Source organism: Tympanuchus pallidicinctus, unplaced genomic scaffold (genome assembly GCF_026119805.1).
Source record: "Tympanuchus pallidicinctus isolate F22 unplaced genomic scaffold, pur_lepc_1.0 scaffold9, whole genome shotgun sequence".
In the NCBI taxonomy this organism is placed as follows: Eukaryota; Metazoa; Chordata; class Aves; order Galliformes; family Phasianidae; genus Tympanuchus; species Tympanuchus pallidicinctus.
The window spans coordinates 13567795-13589054 of NW_026294813.1; the positions used below are offsets into that span (position 1 = coordinate 13567795).

The 21260-nt window shown below is 38.8% G+C and overlaps 1 protein-coding gene across 1 annotated transcript in view; it reads left to right on the top strand.

Annotated features, from left to right (window-relative positions):
* Positions 1-21260, top strand: part of ADAMTS12 (ADAM metallopeptidase with thrombospondin type 1 motif 12) — a 171349-nt gene that overhangs the window by 126608 nt on the left and 23481 nt on the right. The window contains exons 14-17 of the mRNA XM_052670556.1: positions 54-174; positions 6523-6767; positions 7692-7833; positions 15899-16025. Of these exons, the coding sequence (XP_052526516.1) occupies positions 54-174; positions 6523-6767; positions 7692-7833; positions 15899-16025 (635 nt within the window). The remainder of the gene's footprint in view (positions 1-53; positions 175-6522; positions 6768-7691; positions 7834-15898; positions 16026-21260) is intronic.

Sequence of the window (21260 nt, forward strand, 5' to 3'; positions counted from 1 at the left end):
TCATTGTGAAGACTGTATTCTGAAAGTCTTTTTTTTTTTTTTTAATTCCCTAGGCTGTTGGCTGTGATTATGAGATAAATTCCAATGCCACTGAAGACCAGTGTGGAGTTTGCTTGGGAGATGGCTCTGCCTGTCATACAGTAAAAATGACATTTAATCAAAGTGAAGGATTTGGTAAATTGGGTTCTTTACTTAAACTCTTCTATTGATGAAGTTTTTATCCACATAAAAAGGCTTAAGAAATGCTTTTCATTGTGAACTGAATGATCAATCTGTATAAAAAATACCAATAGGGTGTTTCACAAGTAACTTTTGTGTGCCTGAAAAGATTGGTGAACTGTTTTTTAAGCTCACTTCATCTGATAAAAATGATGTCAGAGACTAACAGGTCCTGTGCAGTTTACATTGATATTGACAAAAACCCAAAAAGAAAGTGTAATTAATGCCCTTGGAAAATATTAACTGCATCTCTAGACAAAGCAAAGCACTCATGAAACACTGGACCAAGTGTTTCCAAGTGTCCCAAATTCGATAGCATTGGCTTTAGTGACCATGTACAGCTTCTTCCTTGTGCAGAATTTTGCACATGTTTGTTATAGAAGTTTCTGCGGTAGGCTTCCAGGCTGGAAAAGTGGAAAAGTGAGTCCTTGCTATGTTACAGAGGTTTGCATCAGAACTTCAAGTCTGAGCCCTTCTTCACCAATGGCAGTGAGAAATGCAGTCCTTAAGTTGCCTTGTGGGGAATGAATTAATGCCAAAAAGTCTTGAAGAGGGAGTGAGAACTAGAACTAATAAAATATTATTTGTGCAAATAATTTAGAATTTACAATTTTGGGGGAAAGCCCTTTAAATATTTCTTCTTTTTTTTCACTGTGCACTTAGATATACATCTTCCATACTCCAAATCTGAATACTACCAATAAAACTTGAAGAGGCCTGCAACCATATAGGTTGTATGTGTGTGTATTGAATGTTATAAGTAAATAATCTCATCATTTTAGATAAAGTAAAAAAAAAAAATTGATTGCTTCTGTAGATTCTTTCCCTTCTACTTGTTCCCTTCTACTTTCTCTTCTATTTCTATTGGAGAAAAAAAGAAAACGTGTCAGGAAAGGCAGAGGTTGGCAGGCTCTTCAGCTTTTAAGGCATTGTATGGCCCTTACTGATGCTCACAACATCTGGCTGATTCTTGACTGATTTACAAGTACTACGACATTCTGTCTTACAGGAAAGATTAATAAGTGTGTGTGTACTGAATAAGTGTGTGTGTTCATGTAAATGCAGTGATTTTGGGGTCATAAATTCATTGCAGGTAATGAAACTGGACCAAAGCTCAGGATATATACTGCTATCAACTGAGAAGGAAAAATTGAGGGTTTTTTGAAAGTTCAGTGGCACAGGGAAGCATAAAGCAAGGGTAAATATTCTAATCTAAAGCTTTCCTCAGAATTTAGGTCTTTTTTTACTCTGATTCTGTAGCGGTATACAGTGTGTCTGCAAGTCAGCTAGGTTGCCGGGACAGACTAAAGGCGTATTGGGAAAGAGCTTTAATAACTCAGCCTTTCACTGAACAGCAGAGTGATTGCTTTTGCCTGAAGTCTTACCTGTTCATATATATATATCTGTATTTTCACTTGGAGTTTCTTTTAAATGCTTTTCCTTTCCTTTTAATGCAAAATGGGAAAACTTGCTGGGGGGTGGGGCGGAAGGGACTCCAAACACAGGAGAGACAGTTTTATCAGCGTAATGGGTTCCATTAGATTTTTGTGATGAAAAAACAAATCAGAACTCTGATTTTGCACAAATGGTCTCAACTGTTGCCAGTATTCAGTCCACACTGTTTTCAAGAGATTCATTAGCAAGTCTGTTAAGCTGCCCCAGCTGCACTCTTAGGGTAGAAAGCTTGAAGGTTCTGGGCTGGGGCAGTCACGGGTTTTTCTGTGATTGATCATAGAATCATAGAATGGCCTGTGTTGAAAAGGACCACAATGATCATCGAGTTTCAACCCCTCTGCTATGTGCAGGGTTGCCAACCACCAGACCAGGCTGCCCAGAGCCACATCCAGCCTGGCCTTGAATGCCTCCAGGGATGGGGCATCCACAGCCTCCTTGGGCAACCTGTTCCAGTGTGTCACTACCTTCTGGGTGAAGAACTTCCTCCTAACATCTAACCTGAACCTCCCCTGTCTCGGTTTAAAACCATTCCCCCTTGTCCTATCTCTACCCATCCTCGTAAACAGCTGTTCCCCTCCAGTTTATACACTCCATTCAAATACTGGAAGGCCACAGTGAGGTCTCTCTGGAGCCTTCTCCAAGCTAAAAAACCCAGTTCCCTCAATCTTTCCTCGCAGGAGAGGTGCTCCAGCCCTCTGATCATCTTAGTGGCCCTCCTCTGGATCTGTTTCAAGAGCTCCATATCCTTCCTGTATTGGGGGTCCCAGGCCTGGATGCAGTACTGTGGGTCCTCACAAGAGCTGAGTAGAGAGGGGACAATCATCTTCCTCTCCCTACTGGTGACCCCTTATTTTTTAATGCAGCCCAGAACACAGATGGCTTTTTGGGCTGCAAGCACACACCGCTGGCTCGTGTTCAGCTTCTCATCTACCAGGACCCCCAAGTCCTTCTCTGCTGGCTGCTCTCAAGGAGATCTTCCCCCAGTTTTATTTATACAATACCTGGGATTGCTCCAACCCAAGTGCAGCACCCTGGCCTTATTGAACATTAGAGTATTTTAAAGAGAGGTAAGTATAGATAATATACCCTACGAGGAGTGACTGAAGGAACTGGGGCTGTTTAGTCCAGGGAAGAGGATGCTGAGGGGAGACCTTACTGCTCTCTTCAAATACCTGAAAGGTGCTTACGGCAAGAGTGGGGTTGGTCTCTTCTCACTGGTGACAGGTGACAGGACGAGGGGAAATGACTTCAAGTTGCACCAGTGAGGTTTAGGTTGGATATCAGGAAAAACTTCTTTACAGAAATGGTTGTTAAGCACTGGAATATGCTCCAGAGAGAAGGGGCTGAGTCACCATCCCTGAGTGTGTTTAAAATCCATTTGGATGTGGTGCTTAGAGACATGGTTTAGCAGAGGGCAGTTAGAGTTAGGGTAGTATGGTTAGGTTGCGATTAGACTTCATGATCTTTAAGGTCTTTTCCAACTTGAGCAATTCTATGATACTGTGATTCTAAATCTCCATTGTTACTCACATTGGCTGCAGAGGAATATTACTATGCACAGAAGAGCACTGACCAGGCGTGCAGACAATGGAAAGAGAATAAATTCTGCTGCTTGGGAATAGGGAAAAGTGTTAGGGTGGAAGAAAGGCTGAGTTGCAAATGATGGGTTTATGACTGTGGCAGACAGAATGAGGAGTAAATAAATAAACAAAAAGGAAGTTTTGCAGTTCAAACAAAGGAATCTTGGGAAAAGGAAAAGGAGTGGCTAGGGACAGGGTGGTGGTCAGAAGGACAGAGATTTGTTCTGCCTTCTCTCTTCACTGTGTGTAAGGGAAAATAATTTTCAAATTTTCATTAGGAACCTTTAAATCTTAAAAATCAAGAAATGAGGGATTATGCAACAGGGATGAGGAGAGATGATTCTGCTAGGCAGAAGGCAGAGCTAGGTCTTATGGAGGACTGAATTTTCCTGAACTGACAAGCAAATGAGGAAATGTGACTGCATTCACTTTAACCTAGAGGTTTATCTTGTTTCTTGCACCCTGTGAACAACCTGATTAGAACTGATTCAACACTTTGCACAGTCCCTTGCTGCCCAAATGCATACAGAGGCCTGATACACACTTGAGATTTTTGAACACAGCCATGATGCAGATAGGAATCTGAGAGACTGGAAGTTCTCCTGCATCCTCACTTCAGAGATTGTCTTTAGGCTATAATTTTTTCCCCATTACTGTTACACACTGCAGTGCTCCTTCTATTCCATGGAAAGGCTGCGTGCAACTGTGCTTTGATCTGCAAACCTGATTTGCCATGGGAAGCCTGTACTGTTTCATGTATATTTTTGTGATAGTACCTAAAGTCTGGCTTAGAAGAAAATCGTGCTTCAAGAACATTCAGTTTTAAGTAAGAAACTCACATATATGACAAACTGGAGAGCAGGATGGGAGCTGGTGTGAGAAACAGAACGATTGTAATCTGATCTGCAATATTGTGCTAAGTACTTCGTTGAAATTTCTTCTGACTTACAGCAAAGCGAAAAGAGAAACAAACTCTTCAGCCCCAGTAGCGATGTGCCTACAAGCGCTGTATGAATTCATTCATATAATCTTCCCATGATTAGGAAGATACAGATTTAATTTTTGTTAAAAATTGAAAGATTAATAGCATCTGAGAGTTGCCATTGCACAGGCATATGACAGCACCTACAGCATGGATGCTGCACATTTTAATGAATACAGTATGCAGGTTAGCCAGCTGACATTTCAACTGTTATTGAATCTCACATCTCTAGATAATCTTGACAGGTAGAACCATATATCCAAGAATAATTACCTGCACCATTTTTAAACAAACAAATAAAAAAAAAATGGTGCTGCCTGATAAAATCAAAACGCAGATTGTGGCCACCCTCAGCAAGTTTGCTGATGATACGAAGTTGGGAGGATTGGCTGACACACCTGAAGGGTGTGCTGCCATTCAGCAAGACCTGGACAGGCTGGAGAGCTGGGCAGTAAGAAACCAGATGAGGTTCAACAAAAGTAAGTGTAGAGTCTTACACCTAGGGAGGAATAATTGCATGCACCGGTACACGATGGGGGGTGACCTGCTGGAGAGGAGCTCTACGGAGAGGGACCTGGGTGTCCTGGTGGATGACAGGTTGGCCATGAGCCAGCAGTGTGCCCTTGCAGCCAAAAAGGCCAATGGCATCCTGGAGTGCATTAAAAAGAGCGTGGCCAGCAGGTCGAGGGAGGTGATCCTCCCCCTCTACTCTGCCCTGGTAAGGCCTCATCTGGAGCACTGCGTCCAGTTCTGGGCTCCCCAGTACAAAAAAGACAGGGATCTCTTGGAAAGAGTCCAGCGGAGTGCCACAAAGATGGTGAAGGGCCTGGAGCATCTCTGCTATGAGGAAAGGCTGAGTGATCTGGGTCTGTTCAGCCTTGAGAAAAGGAGACTGAGAGGGGACCTGATCCAGGTCTATAAATATCTGAGGTGTGGGGGGGCAGAGGGGCAAGGCCAGACTGTTTTCAGTGGTGAGTGGAGACAGGACAAGGGGAAACGGCTGGAAACTGCAGCATAGGAAGTTCTGCATGAATGTGCGCAGGAACTTCTTTACAGTGAGGTGACGGAGCACTGGAACAGGCTGCCCAGGGAGGTGGTGGAGTCTCCTTCTCTGGAGATGTTCCAGACCTGCCTGGATGCCTACCTGTGCGACCTGCTGTAGGGAACCTGCTTTGGCAGGGAGGTTGGACTCAATGATCTCTGGAGCTCCCTTCCAACCCCTACAATTCTGTCATTCTGTGAAGCTGTAACTTACTGAAATTGTCCAGCATTTTAAGTGTACCACTGATTCTGAAGTTCTGTATGGCTTACACCTGTGTAATCAAAGCTGATCAGCTTACTTCACAAGAGAGGTGACGGGGATGTGATTCTGAGAATTTAATTTGTGACAACAGCTGTGAGTGATGAGGAACTACATACCTACACTGCAACCAAACTTCTGCAGCTTACATTCCTAGGGTATCTGTTTGTAGAGCTTGTCACCCTTCCAATTTCTAAAACTCAGTCAGGAGCAACATCAAAAAAGCTATTTCAGTTTGTGTTCAAATTTGTATGTGAAATTTCTGTTTTATGTTTTTCTTTCAGTAGCAATTGTAGCTCTCTCTAGAGTGAGAATCACAGAGCCTAACCCCCCTGTGCACAAACAAAACTCTCCAGCAGGAGAGTTCTCTTCATTCTTTACACACAAAACAATAACCTCTTCTTACAGACGATTTTGCACATGAATGGCTTCCATGTTTTATGTAGCTAGTTTGTCTAAGGGAAACCGTCATGGAGAACTTTAATGACTTCAGACTTCAGGATTGGGAAATCATCTACATCTACTGATGACAGATAAAAATGTTCATTACAAATTAAAAAACCTTTACTACAACAGGTTCTTAACCAAAGACTCCCTAGTCTTTTTCCAGAGTACTCATGGTTACACTATGCCAGAGCCCTGTGCATGGTTGCAGAGATGCAGATGCTCAACTGTGAAGTAAATGTCATGTGGCACAGCTCAGGAAAGTATTCACATCCATATCCTTTCTAAATGCCACTATAATTGCTGAAACATAGTGCATATTCTCTAACTGATATTGGAAAATCTGGGTTGGAAAGTCCCACCATTAATTAAACGAAAAGAATATATAAATATGTAAATTAAAAGCTCCATGAGAGCACTTACATATACATACTTTTTTTTTTTTTTTTTTTTTTCCAAGCAAATCTTTGTTTCAAAACATCTGAAATAAACTGCAATGACATTTTTCTTGTTTACCTCCATGTATCTGTTTTTTCTCTTAGGATACGTTGATATTGGATTAATTCCAAAAGGTGCAAGGGGTATCAGAGTCACAGAAGTTGCAGAAGCAGGCAATTTCCTTGCTGTGCGAAGTAAAGATCCAGAAAAATATTACCTGAATGGAGGTTTTATCATCCAGTGGAATGGTGAATACAAAGTAGCAGGAACAATATTTCAGTATGACAGGACAGGTGATCTAGAAAATCTGACAGCTCCGGGACCCACCAATGAATCAATATGGATTCAGGTAAGTAGCAGATCTCTAGCAGAGCCCATTGGGTTTGGGTAGCAGCTGAATGTATGAAGACTTCAAAACAGAGGCTGGAAAAATATGTGTATTTTTATATAGACTGCTCTACTATCCTATGTTTAAAAAATCATTTGAACTATTTTGGAAAGAAACACATTGCTTGAGAAAGCAGTTAATTGTACCTGAATATATGTATGTCTTGTGTCATATGTATGTCTTGATTATGGTCATGGGAGAGGATCCGTGTAGTGGGTATTCAGTTGTCACCGCCAGGAATCAAATCCAATGAAACCATTTAGAAGGAAGAGGAAAAGTTCATTGCCTCAGTAGTTTATCCCTTGAAGATTCTCTCACCTCTCTCCTGTCAGTCAAATGGTGATATTCACAAGTGGCTCTACTTGGAATTTTTCTTCTTCGTCTGGAAATGGTGAAAAATAATAATAATCTGAATAAAACCTCTAGTTTTCTGACCTACTGGACATTTTTTAACAGTTGTTATATATAGGTAGGGTAATTACCATTTATAATGGTAGGTAGTAGCTCTTAATCAGTGCCACATTTTCCAGAACCTTGAATGGACTTTGCGTTATCTCATGGTCAATAGGTACCAATTTTGTTGGCCCAGTTACACATGAGCTTTCAAAACTGCATGACAAACGATTGTGTCTTAAAAAGAAACATGTCTGCCATTGTCAGCAAACAAATGAAAGGTTTGCCAGTCTGTATTTCTGAATGGGTAGTAGGTTCCAAAATAGATTGCTTTTTAAACCTGCTGGTTTTGCTGTTTTTTGTTTGGTTTTGGTTTTTTTTTGTTTTGTTTTCTTTTTTTTTTTTTTTTTTTTTGCTGTCATACTTCAAAAGCTTTGGGCTAGAAGGTTATAGTAATGATAAATGATTAAGTAAGCTGTACTGTTTTTCCAGCTACTTTTTCAAGAGACTAACCCTGGGATCAAGTATGAATATACTGTTCGTAAAGAAGAAAATCACGAGAATGAGATTGGAGAGCCAGAGTATTTTTGGCAGTATGGAGAGTGGACAGCCTGCACTGTTACTTGTGGAAGAGGTAATTCCATATTTTCTTTTTCTATTATTGCCTTTGTTACTTTCCTTAAAATGATCTAGACCATTTCTGTCATTTCTTTTTCTTTAAGAGGTAAGGTTCTTACATGCATTTGGCTAGAGAGCTTGTATGTAAGAATGTATTTTAGCTTTAAAATAAGATAACAAACCTATTTAAGATGAGAAAGTATTTGTAGCACCTGCCCTGAAATTCTTAGTGTCTATGAGCATTTCAGTACCTGCCCTGAAATTCTCAGTGTCCATGAGCCAAACTGGAAAATCAAGATTTCTTTTCCCTCACACTTTCAGAATTATCTGTAATAATCCTACTTCACAGAGGTACTGATTTGTAACCTTTTGTTTCTCTGTGTAGGTGTTCTAAACTCAGGTATGTTAAATACAAAAACTACCCTTCATTTCTGTTCAAAAAACAAAAAATACTTTCGTGTGTTTCTCGGTAAATATTTCAGTCGATTTTGAAACGTGTATCTTTGCCTCTCTCAGTACAGTTTAAAGGAACAATTCCATTTGTATTGTAGTTCTTTGTGGTGCATTAAGCTGGACAGTTGTGTAGAATGACAACCATGAAATGCTAACAACAGGTCTAGAAAACTGCCTTTGGTAAGAGAAAATGCTAGCAGAAAAACTTTCTTTTAAGGTGTAGGACAGTACATTAAACTACATCAGTACACTGTTGATGTTATAGCCGTTGGATAACTGATGTGAAATAGATTTTTTATCTTTCTAATGCCTGGGCTTTGCTTGGAGTATGTGATCATTGCTGGTTTCTTCTTTTTTTTTCTCAAAAATAAAGACAAATTTCCTAACAAATCCAGTTGGTGGTATGACAAAATAATGATTATACTAGTAACAGTTTTTAAATCCTTCCTGTTGTGAAGGACATTGAAAGAATGTGTTTTTCAAGGATTTGGGGAAAAAAAGGTATTGAATAGCTTTAATTCTAGAAGATGAAAAGAAGAATTTCAGGAGATCTTCATAAATAACCCCATCCCAAAAACTTTCCTATATTAATACATTTATGTGTGTATAAATATGTATTGATGTTGGCTTTTAAGTGCAAACTTCTATGTATATATGTAGGGTTTTGTTTTGTTTTTGAGAAAAGAGCTTCTCACCACAGAACACCATGGGCTTTCTTGCTAGCAAAATAAAGCTTTTTCTTTAGGTACTTAAAACAAAAGCTTTGCTTAATGGCATGCTGCATGTTTTAGCTCTTTTATGTACTTGTGGTTGATGTTTAATCTAACAATTGTCATGATAACAAAAAGAGGGAGGAAAAGTGAAATTAGACTGATTATTATGTTTTTATTCAACATCTGCTTCACTTTTCCCAGAAGTGTTTCCTACTAAGTAAATTATAATCTGGTATACTACCTTCTGGCTAAAGAATTGTGTGATTTGGCTTTGATTTCTAACTTATTTCTAACTTGATTATTTAAACAGAAGACTGCAGGATATGGTGGGGGTTTTTTTTCAGTTTTTATTTAATAAGTGGCTTTCCCCTTTACCATCTTTGGCTTCTTAATAAATACTTCTTGAGCTTATAGGCCTGTTCTTTGCATAGGTAGAAATGAAACATTTCACAAAGCACTGTGAACTTCTTCATATGACTCTGCAGGGATACTGTGAGGTACATCACAGTATGAAAGCATGGAAACTTACTCCTTTCTCTGTATTCATTGATGGACAAGATAAAAGGAATAAACAAATCTTTTGCTCTCTTTCACCTTAGATACATACACTTCTAAAAGTTACAAAACAGACTTCAGGGAAGGTGTAATCTGCTAGTAAGTGATGAAGTCAGGGTATTGTCACTTACTTACTCCCTACCCAAAGGAAAAGGGAAAGCTTATCATAGAGCTTAAATTCATTGCTTGAACAAGAGGAAATACACAGAATCAGAAGATTTGGAAGAGATTGAGGCCAGGTATAGGTATATGCATAGGTAGATAACCAGTCAGCTCTTTAGTATCTCCATAGAAGGAGACTCCACAACCTCTCTGAGCAGCCTGTTCCAGTGCTCCATCACCCTTATTGTAAATAAGTTCTTCCTCATGTTAGTATCGAACTTCCTACGTACAAGTTTTAGGCCATTAATCCTTGTCCTACCACTGTGCATCACCAAGAAGAGCCTGGCCTCATCCGTTTGCCTCCCATCTTTCTTTAGATATTTATAAACATTTATCAGATGCTCTGTCCATCTTCTTTTCCCGAGGCTGAAGAGATTGAGATTTCTCAGCCTGTCTTCATATGGGAGATGCTCCTGATCCTTAACCATCTTTATGGCCACCTGCTGGACTTTTTCTATGAGATCCTTATCTTTTTTGAGCTAGGGAAACAGAGTTCAGATATTACAGTCTATTTGCATTTCTCTGCAGGTACTCTATGCTTAATTTGACTGTGCTCCAGCCTGAATGTGGACCAGTCATGCTGTTGGTAGAGTCTCTGAGCTAGTAGTGGCCCTACTAGGCTCCACATGAGTTTGAGCTCTGCTTATCTAGATGTAACCCTGCACATTAATAACAAAACTTGGAGCTCAGCTGCGCAGCCACAGAGGAAAGAGTATTTGGAAAATGTTAATGGTCCCTCAGCAAAGAAGGTTGTAAACTCTGAAGTCTTGCCTCATTTAGCAAGGAATGGACATGGTAGTAAATGTTTATGTAGAACCAGAAATTCTCACAGTTGCACGTTATTGTATTTGTTCCTCTTGAGTTCAGCTTGAAACCAAGTGGCAAAAATAAAGGCAGGACTTAATGTTCCCAGTGTTGCTGCATTAATCAGCATATTTCCCTGACTTCTGCAGAACTTCCCCTTAGGTTTAAATAATGAGATTGATTTTATCTGAATGTACAGGCTGTTTAGAACCAGAAATTAGTGCCATTGGCAGTAACAAACCTGCTGTGCCAAATCTCAAGCATTAAAATATTTTCTTAAGGCTTCTAACGTAAAGTGTATTGAAGTAGGCAAGAAGATAATCTTCTGTTATCAATACAGTGCATGACAACTCTACTGAAGACAAACCTTCAGTGGGGGTCAAGGAGATTAAAAAAAATAAGTTGCATTTGTTTAGACTAAATTTGACAATGAAATAACCTTGAAGTACTTTTTATTCATCGTTTGGTAAATAATGAACTAGTTGCTTTTCAGATTCAAAGGGGAGGGGGGCCAAGAAAGCTGAACTACTGAAAACTGACTGACATAGCCAGTGAGAGAAATTGATTCTTACCTAGAGATTTTTTTTTTCCCTGGCAAACCCGGACCTGCCTAAAGATTGTAGGCCACACATTAAGATTGGTCAATAGGACAGTGATAAATCCAAGAGCTCTTCGGCCTTTTGTAGCCACAAAGATCAGGACAATGAAATCACACTTTCCATAGCCAAGAGAGGAAAACACAATTAGAGAGTGGCAAATGGGACAACATACACAGGAGCAGACTGGTCCAGGAAAGCCTCTTCTATCTAGAAGAAAAAAACCACAGTTTTACCTCCTTCTCTAAGGGAAATTTCCAATGATGCATAATGTATTCGTAGAATTAAGCTTTACCTTCATAGAATAACCTTAGGTCAATTCCTTACAGGCATTTTCCTATATTTCTCGCCTTAAGGTTGTGCCACTTCAAGCCACTTCTGTGCCACAAGGCAGGGTGACTCCAGATTGGCTTCTCCAACTCCACTGCAGCTGTGATAAAGAAGTAGTACATGTGCTTATGTTTTCCATCATCTCCTTCACATGCTTATATGTCTTGTAGTCTCAAAGAGCGAGTTCATCTGGCTTGTCAACAACATAGTCATTTAGCAGAGAATAATGTTGTCTGAAAAATCGATGTTTTCTGTAGCAAAGATAGCTGATGCTGTTTGCAGGGAAGATGAGAATACATGACAATATCTGATATCTATATGTAGTGTAGAAAATAATTTGGTAATTTCATTTCATGACAAACTCTTGTGACCATCATTTACAGTAAAAATCATGAGCTTTGCTCAGTCCATGCTGCAGATTCTTTTGCTTTATATAGAATTGCATTGCTGTCAGGATCTGTTCATTACAGAAGGCATCCTACAGACTGTTGCACAATCAAACTTGAGTTGCACACAGCAACCCTCTGACAGTGGGCTGTCCCTCCAGAGGCTGCTGTCCAGGCAGATAGCATATAAAGACTTTAAGCTTCTTTTATAGGACAGTTAATTTAAATGCCTCACTAACTGTTTTTCTAGAATGACTACCCACTGTTGTTTCCTAAAATAATGGTCAAAAGAAACTATAAGCAAAATCTCCTTGTTCTTTTTGAAATACTGGAATTATGTTTTGTAGGACTAGTTTTGAGTGGCGTGGAATGTAACAAGAAGCAAAAAAATACAGCACAGCTGCAACTAAGGGAGAATATTAGGCAACTTCAAAATCTACTTCTCAATAGATAACACCAGTGATTGGCAAAGTTTCAAAGCTTTTCAGAAGGACTTAACTGTGAGATTTGTTTAGGGGTTAATTGCTTTATGCTCTCTAAATCCTTCACAACTGCTATCAGGTCTATTTTGAAAAATTACCTCCAGGTGTTCCTGAACTGAAATGTACTACTAAACTTGTGGCACTGAGATTGAGAAAACAATAGCCACAGTGTTTTACTTCACAGTTATGGGTCTAAGTTTTATAATGCCAAGAATGTGAAGGCAGTTTATTGTATTGTGTATGTGATCTGTGCATGCATGTGATATAATGTGTTCATTCAGGTACCAAAGTGAAGTCGTGGACTATTTGATTTGTTGCACAACAGTGAAAATTGCATGTTCACACAAATGGCTCTTGCTATGCTCTTTTGTTTGCACACTTTGTACATATGCTTCTGGAATGCAGGAGTTCAGTTTTGTCATTCACAGCTTTGAACACGCCCAAACTCAAAGCTGGCCTTTCACAGAATGGGTTGGGTTGGAAGGAACCTTAAAGATCATCTCGTTCCAACTTTTTTTGCCATAGCTGTTCTTCTAACAAGTGTCTACTCTTTTTTTAAAATCCCTTCAAACCCAACTGTTTTTTCAGTGGATACCATTTTTGCCTGGGGAAAATTTTTACTTCCCATCTAAAAAGTTCAGTATTAGGGCTGAAGCTTCTTGGAGTGGTAGAAGTGCTTTCTGAGTTGAGTAAGTGAAATTAAGATGTGTGAAAATATTTGGTAGAGCAGAGTCGAAAGTAGTTTTCTGTGCCAGTTTTTGTCCTTGTTGTTGTTGTAATCTCCATGGAAATAAATAGGCGTCATTATTTTCAGAGGGACCCATGTATCTTTACAGTGCTTTCTAGTTCAACTTGCTCAAGATTAAAAAAAAGTTAAGAAAAATCAACTGCCTACAGATATCTATTGTATTCCATCTAATCACAGAAGTGGTAATAATGTTTTTAGAGTGACATAGAAAATCAAAGATGACTTGAATATTCAATAGAATAATGAGGTTTAGTAAGCATAAAATGTCATTTTAAGCAAATGCAAGCTAGTTTATGTACCATTTGCCAGTCCAACTTTCTTTTTCTATCTCATTTTCCAGACCAGCTGAAAACCTTGAAATAACGTAATAAAACTGCACACAATGTTCCTTTCTTTCCACGGCTTTATTGAAGCACCACTGTATTTTTAAGATGACAGCTTCTAAGAAAATGTGCATCTATACAAGCATATAAATTCTTTTCAACTTTGTAACTGAATTGTATATCGTCCTGATGGGAAAGAAAAATGCATGTATGGCTTCTTTAAATATATGTACTCGTCCTTGAATTTACCAGATTTTGAAACTACAATATAAATTCATGTAACTTCCATACTAAAAATTTTGTTTGTGTGACTTAAGTTTCTTGATGCCAGTGATCAATGAATGTTTTATGACAATGTACAGCCTCAAAACAGTATTTCTGCTAAGGTTTATAGCGGTTTTGAAGTTAACTACAGCAACTGAAATGATATTAAAAGTTATTGGAGCAAAAGAGGAGTTCTCTTGCTTAATTTGCATTTGTAGCAGCATCATATCATGATTTTGAAAGGGTCAGAGTTGTATTTCTGTGAACTCCATTGTTTACAACTAGTGCGAAGGCAGCTTACTATTCCACTTACGTTTTTCGTAGCATAAAACAGGACTTTGATCCCTGAGACTTTGGTCTGTGCACTGGACCAAACAGCTTTCTGTTTATTGAAGTCCCCAAAAAAAGAGGAGAGCCATGTGCAACCACACTGCAGGCAAGATGGCCGTGCTGCCATATAGCTGCTGCCATGTCACATACTCTAAAGCTTGAATGCCTCAGCAAAAAGAATGTTAGCAGAAGCATAGGGCTGCAGTCCCTCTAATCCTCTCTTCTAGATGAAACCAATTCTCATTCTGAACTAATGCTGTTGAGATAGATGGCTTTAGAGGTCCCTTCCGACTGAACTATTCTATTCTAAAATCAACTCTTATCTATGCATGGTGGAAACTCAATGTATTGAGTTGTTGCATAGATCTAGTCATGTCTGAAGGCTGCACCACTTATGATAAGTATCATATACCTGAAATGTTAGGGTGCTATCCATAGAAACTAAGGGTTTCTGTCTGTTTCTATGAAATAACCCTGATATGTATGGAAGACTTCTCTTCTTGTTTTGAAGGCTTTTTTCAGTGATGTCTGACCATAACTTTCCCCTTCGTATCTACACACCATGCTCAGTTTTTCTAAGAAGAATTACCTCTGATAATAGCATTGGATTTCTTACTATTAGATTTAGTAGTCTGTTTTTTTTCCTGTGTTTATTTATGTATGTGAATTGTTTAATTTTGGAGAGAAATGTGTTTTTGAATGCTGCAAAGTCGCTTAAGGCAAGCCAGCCATAATGCTAGTGTGAAATTCTAGGATGTATGCTTTAATTGTCTTATAAGGGAACATTGCATAGAGGATCGGAAGAAAATGCTGCATAGAGGAATATTTTCATGGTTTTTCAAGCAGCATTGTATCTGAGTTTCTCTTTTTTTCTTCTGGATAGACTCCCGTGCTGATTACTGGGAGATGTGAGAAAAGGAAAAGCTTAGTTCTTAAATATATCACAAAATACATAACATTTACCTCTGACATGTAGTAATAGTGCTACTAAGCCCATTTCTTCCCAGGAGAGGGATGAAACTCACAGAAATATTACCTTAACATCTGCATATAAATTGCTATGAATAAATGGCACAGTTAACACAGTGAGCAAACATGATTTCTTCAATCATGTTTATCCCAGACATTTGTCTGGATTTGCAGCACAGGACCAACATCAAATTATTGCAGAACTCCTCTGGTGCATGCTTTTCTTTAGGTTTGCACTGGGATAATACAGTATTTTGTTTCTGGTTTCTTTCTCTTCAATGAGCAGGAGTTTGTGTGACTGAAACTGCTAAAAAATAACCTAAACTGCACATATGGAATCTCTCTCCATTATAGTGATTTGCCTCTTATCTGCTGTGCATCAGTTATTTAGAAAACAGATTTTCTCCTTTGTATTATGATGTTGTTGTTTTAGGTCAAGATTTGAATCATTTTTAAAACTTTTAAAAAGCAGAACTGAGCATTAGCAATCATAGGGTTAACAGAGGTGAAACGTTCTGGTTTGTTTTCTGTGTAATTGCCTGTTCCAAGAGAACAAACTAAAGAACAGTAATAATCCACATGCTGTGAATAGCCTCCTGCTGCCCTGTTGTCTCTTCTCTGTGAGAAATCCAAAAAAACATTCATAGCTCTTTAAATTCAACTGATTTCAGGGGTATAAGAATCTTTCTGAGAGTGACAACTCACTGAGATAAGTTCCTTCTAGTACGTACCTTTAGCTAACTGATTCACTGGAGCTCTGCATAACTCCCTTTTAGCTTGACTGAAGGACACATGTACCTGATTTAGCTCAGTCGTCAGCAGAACTGACTTCTACTCCTGAAAACATCTCACGGCTCTTTCTGTATTCTGGGATGTGGTGTGTAGACAGTGTCCTCCTCATGCTGGAGGCTTCTGCAGTTTGTCCCTGGCCTACAGGGATTACTCTTCCAATTTTGTCTCTTACAGGGGTGCGTCGCCAGATTGCCCACTGCATGCGGAAGGGAGGTGGAGCGATCAAGAACTCCTTCTGTGACCCAGCCACACAGCCAAATGGACGACAGAAGAAGTGCTACGAAAAGGATTGTCCACCAAGGTACCATTACTTTGAAGGCCCTTGTAATCTTAAATAAGAGTCATTCAAAAGAATATATTGGTGCTAATACCAGATCAGTGTGGCATCTACAGCCTACCGTAAAGACAGCTTCCAAGCGTTCTAGAGCAGAGGTGTCAGAAACCCAGTAGTGGTCAAATTAAGAGTGAACTAATTAACCACAGTAAACATTTTGATAGTAGCCTGTGGCTGAGAAGAAGGCACAGATTTGCTAGAAGGCATCAGTGATGCAGAGTACATGTGTACTCTGCATTTTTTGCTATAGTCAGTATTTATTTTAGTTTTTTTTCTTTATGTACTGACATGTCCTACATTTGTCTTTTACTGTCTTTGGAAATCTTTTATCATGATGTACACAATGGTATAGGATCATAGAATGGCTTGGGTTGGAAGGGATCTCAAACCAACCAGTTCCAACCTCCCTAAAAGGAATTGTCTTAGTCTGTACATGTATCTGGGATTGTCCCAACCCAAATGCAATACCTTGCACTTAGTCTTGTTGAACCTCACTAGGTTTCTGTGGCACACTGCTTAAGTTTGTCCAGGTCCCTTTGCATGACATATACAATTGTTATACAAGTCTTTACCTAGTAATTCCAGTTAACTCAGGATCAAAGTCATTGCAGTTATTCCCTTAAAGTATTTCATGCTGTATTTGTCAGCAGCAATTTTCATGAAGCTTTACTGTAGCAAACTGTGTTGGTTTTATTAATCATTTCCAAATATCTTCACAAGATTGTGTGATATTTCCTTTGGGAATTACATCTTTCCAGGTTCCACCGCAATAAATGACTTTTAAAAGTATGAACCACGAACATCTCATAATTCTCCATAGATTGCAAGGAAATACGAATAGACAATAGATCAAACTTAGCAACTAGTTGACCACGTGAGAGCCAAACCTACCTGTTAGTGTGAGTGTGGATGCTTTGTATGTATAACATGTATACACTTGATATTTATTCCAAAATTTCAAATGAGCTCAAGTTACCCCATTCGTTCAAAGCAGTTGCATTATTTAGGGATCTTCATGAAGGTGGGAGAGGAGAATTTTTCCAGCATTACACAGATTATGGAATTATACTGCATGTGAAGTAGGCAGAAAAGCTCTTGTTCATTGTCCATCTGAATCATGTTTCTCAAACTTATCATGCTCTGCAGAGAAAAGGGCCAGTTACATTTCTGAGCACTGCAAAATATGGACAATTATGCTAACTTCAGTGCAGAAAGCCTATATAATGTATACTTCTAGATCTATTTATTTATTTTTATCTTAACAGAAGTATGACTATAATAGTTTGATTAAGGAACCCCTGGATCCCGCCCCTATTCTGATTTTCAGCAGACCTATGGCTGCATGCTTAAAGAAGAGCAGGCAAAGCAAGCATAAATCATCTCTCTTTCTAATATGCTTCCAGTTTCCAAATGCGTTTAACTCAAGGCATTTCTAGAGAAATATATCTCCACAGTAATAGCTTAGACTGGCCCTGCAACCCTGTAAAACTTCATTCTTGCACAACTTCCTTGGCAAGAACTTCCACAGTTTTAATGCCTACTCATTTTAATAGTTGGACTTTATGATCTTGGAAGCCTTTTCCAACCAAAATGATTTTGTTCTATGAATCTGTGATTTTATTTATTTTGAATCTGGCTTTCACTGGCTTCTGTTGGTGGTTACTTGCTCTTTCACTGGAAGAGCTGACAGGACAGAGTGGGTTTTTATTCACCCTTCTCGGGCCATTCACTCAGTAGATCTGGTCTCTGATCCAGGCTGTAGTCCCAGCATAGGGTTTAGCTGGTATTTACTTCTTCATGACATACAAGCCATCTCGAACCCAGGCAGATGAGTTATACATCTCTGTCTGAAAAGCAAGAAGGCTCTCAAGGTAGTTCAGTTAGGTGGTTCCAAAGAAAACCTGAATGGTAGAGAATGATGTGACCGTCCTGCGCAGTACAATATAGCATAACTGAGAATTCATGTGAAGCTACTACAGAACAAGGTGGCTAAATTATGTGCTAGAGGTGAGGATAGTGTAACTGAACATGGCATGGCTGGGAACTTTTGTTAGTGCTGTAGCCACAGGACTGGAACTGCTAGATGATACTATTGCTTCCCAAGAGCAAATAAATCAGTATCTTTGTGGGAACATTCCATGTGATACAATAAGGATGTTCTCTTGCACAATGCTGCTCTAACCTGTGATGTCTTATTGATAATACACATGCTGCTGTGTCACTAGCTACTAGACCCTAACTCAACATCAGATAATGTATCAAATAGTATCTACAGGCAAAGAATAACATTATAGTAATGCTTGTAACTCGCACAGACCAGATTTTATCTTATTAATTCTTTTCAGGAAGTTAATTATAAACTATTTAAATGACAGGCTTCTGTAAAATCCAGGTCTTAATGTGATTATTGTTTTGTTTTGTTTTTTTTGTTTTGTTTTGTTTTTCCCCCACTTCCTACTAAAAGAATCTGGAACAATGCAAGTATTTTAAATATTGCAATAAGTATGTGCCACATATTGGGTAAGAACAAAATAAAGATGGCTGAACAGTTGAGAGTTAAAAAGTTTAAAACAGCTGCTCATGTGAAACTTCAGTGATTCTGCTTAGCAGGAGTGACTGTGTGTTTTCCACTATGTGCTACGGAATATGTTTTCCTGCCACACAATTCTTTGGTAGGCAGGGATTTTGCTCCACAGGTATTCATGATAAAAATTGACAGACCGTACTTGGAGAGAGAGATTTTAACTTCTCAAGCTCTGAATAGAATGTTTTCTCCCACCATGAAGATAATTGCCTTAAGACTATTTAACTTGACGACATGTATGAGAAGAGGAATGGTAAATAGATTTTGATGAAGTATTTGGGATCTCCTGCAGGGTCCAGATTTATCTGTTGTTACTGTATTGTCCTCTTTCAGAACAGTTAAGCAACACAATAAGAACAAAACATCCTGTTCTTATTATTATAAACAGATCAAAAATCAGTGCCCTGTTAGTATCTGCTGTGCCTGGTGTTCTACAAAATATATAGTGCAAGAAGTGTCTTTCTTTAAGTTTGACTGAATATTTGACCCCATAGGCATGAAGATAGCAAACATAGATTACAAAGTCTCAACAAGACTTATAACCTTATTCAGTAAGCATCATCTGTGCATAGACAGAAAAAGCTGTTGGGCTCTGCTTTAACTATTACAGACTCAAGTTCCTCTTATGTGCATATCCTTCATTTTTTGGGTGCATTGTCAGGTGCTTCTTGTTGGACTGTGGAAAAGCTTGAGTGCTTCCAGCTGCAACTGAAAGTCAATCGAAGTTGCATGTTCACTATACAGTGAATACTCTGTAGTTTGAGAGCCTCAGAAAAATTTGCTCCCACTCAGATTAGTTCTCTAAATCTTACAGATTGTTAGTTAACAGTCTTTCTGTGCTGTGCCATGCATGCTGATGGTGATAAAACAGTCCTGTTGCTTTGCAGGGACAAGGAGAGGCATTTTTAAGAGCTTCCCAGTTGCTGTAATGGTGAATGCCATGGGAAATGGCATTCAGAAGTAGGGACAAGGGGTAGATAAAGCCCATCAGGTTTCAGTTTCTGCCAATTCATCTCAGATTCTCTTCACAACCAGCACAGCTATATATGGTTTTCTTCTCCACATCCTTTTCTGTGCCAAGCATCTTTTAATGTGATTTTTTAAAAAATCCTTCTTTATAGCTAAAGCTAAGTCTGTCTGGGAGTGCCCTTCATTGTCCAACTCAAAGCTAGAAAGTCTGTCAGCATGGCCATCTCATGGCCAAATTTAGAAGTTGTTTATGTGGGCACTGTGTCAGTTCTACATGTTCAACAGTTGTCTCCAATTTCAGTCATGTCTCTGCAATGTGGAGACAGTAGAAGCTCCTACAGGACTGGTGTCTTGTCACTTGGGTGCTACTACTCTGTGGCCCAGGACTTGCTTTGAGTTATCCTGTAACAGAACAGATGAGTGGATGTTAATGTTCCACCCTCTTTAATTTGCCTTTCTTCCACATCCGCTGAAACTCTGAAGTTCAGAAGTCCTCATGATAGAGTGTTTATGACGTATGTATATGAAGTAGAATCAAAGTAAGAATTATACACCCCTGCGAACTCCACTTACTGATGAGAATAAACTTTCAGTTAAAAAAAATAAATGTTGGGATAGTGTGTAGTGAAAATTATCTCATCAGTACAGTCTATTACCTATGTTGAATGAGGAAATACTCAATAGAAAAGTTACATGACTAAATGTAGATGAAGATTGGCATGAAGGTGGAATAAGATAGTCTTGATTCTGGATTTTATTAACTTTAGAACACTTTTTTAATTTCATGACTTATTTAGAAAAATGTTTCATGAGCATTAGCTTGTTACCAATGCACGACTGCTACTTGTCAAGGTAGATTTTGTAGCGAAGTGATAATTCATTATTTAGAGTTCAGTACTCAAACCTGCAAACTGCTGGCCTCTTACTCAGAGCCATGTGAAAATTAGGGAGGGAGCCATCTCTGTAACTAGAAATATGTGATCTGGTGCCATTAAAATTAATAGGGCAGTTTGCATACTTGAGATTGCATTTTTGGAGGCACTATTTACAAGATACCTAAGATGATAAAGAGAATTGGAAGGAAGATGCAAGAGATGAAAACAGCCCTGAAATTACTTGGTTCAGGTTACAATAACATATTTTTATCTTCTTTATTGCCACATTCATCTGAGGTGTACTTGTTTTTTTCTTTTTAACTGATTATTTTTCCTTGGTTATTTGCAGAAGCCCAAAATAGAAAGAGGCACTCTAAAAAAAGGCAAGAGACTAGGATAAATAATGTGCTCTTTTTATTATAGCAGTATCCAGAGGGCTCACACAGGTTTATGGCAGTGGGCTATCAATCTGTGCTTCAGAGGGCTTACAGTGTAATTTAAAAGGAAACGAAATATGTTTTCATAACTGAAGAGAAGAAGGAAGGTGTAGGCTCCCCAGAGTAAACTAGAAGATTGCAAAAGAGAACTGTGTGCATAGCTTGATTGCTCTGAGTCCTTATATTTTTTTTCTTAATGATTATGCTTATCATTGCCTTCCAAATCAGTGACGTTTGTTTGTTTGTTTATTTTGCAATTGAAGAATAAATTTATCAAGGAAAATGGAAACTATGGAGGAAGGGGAGAAAAACAAAAGAAGCCAGAAATGCATTGAGA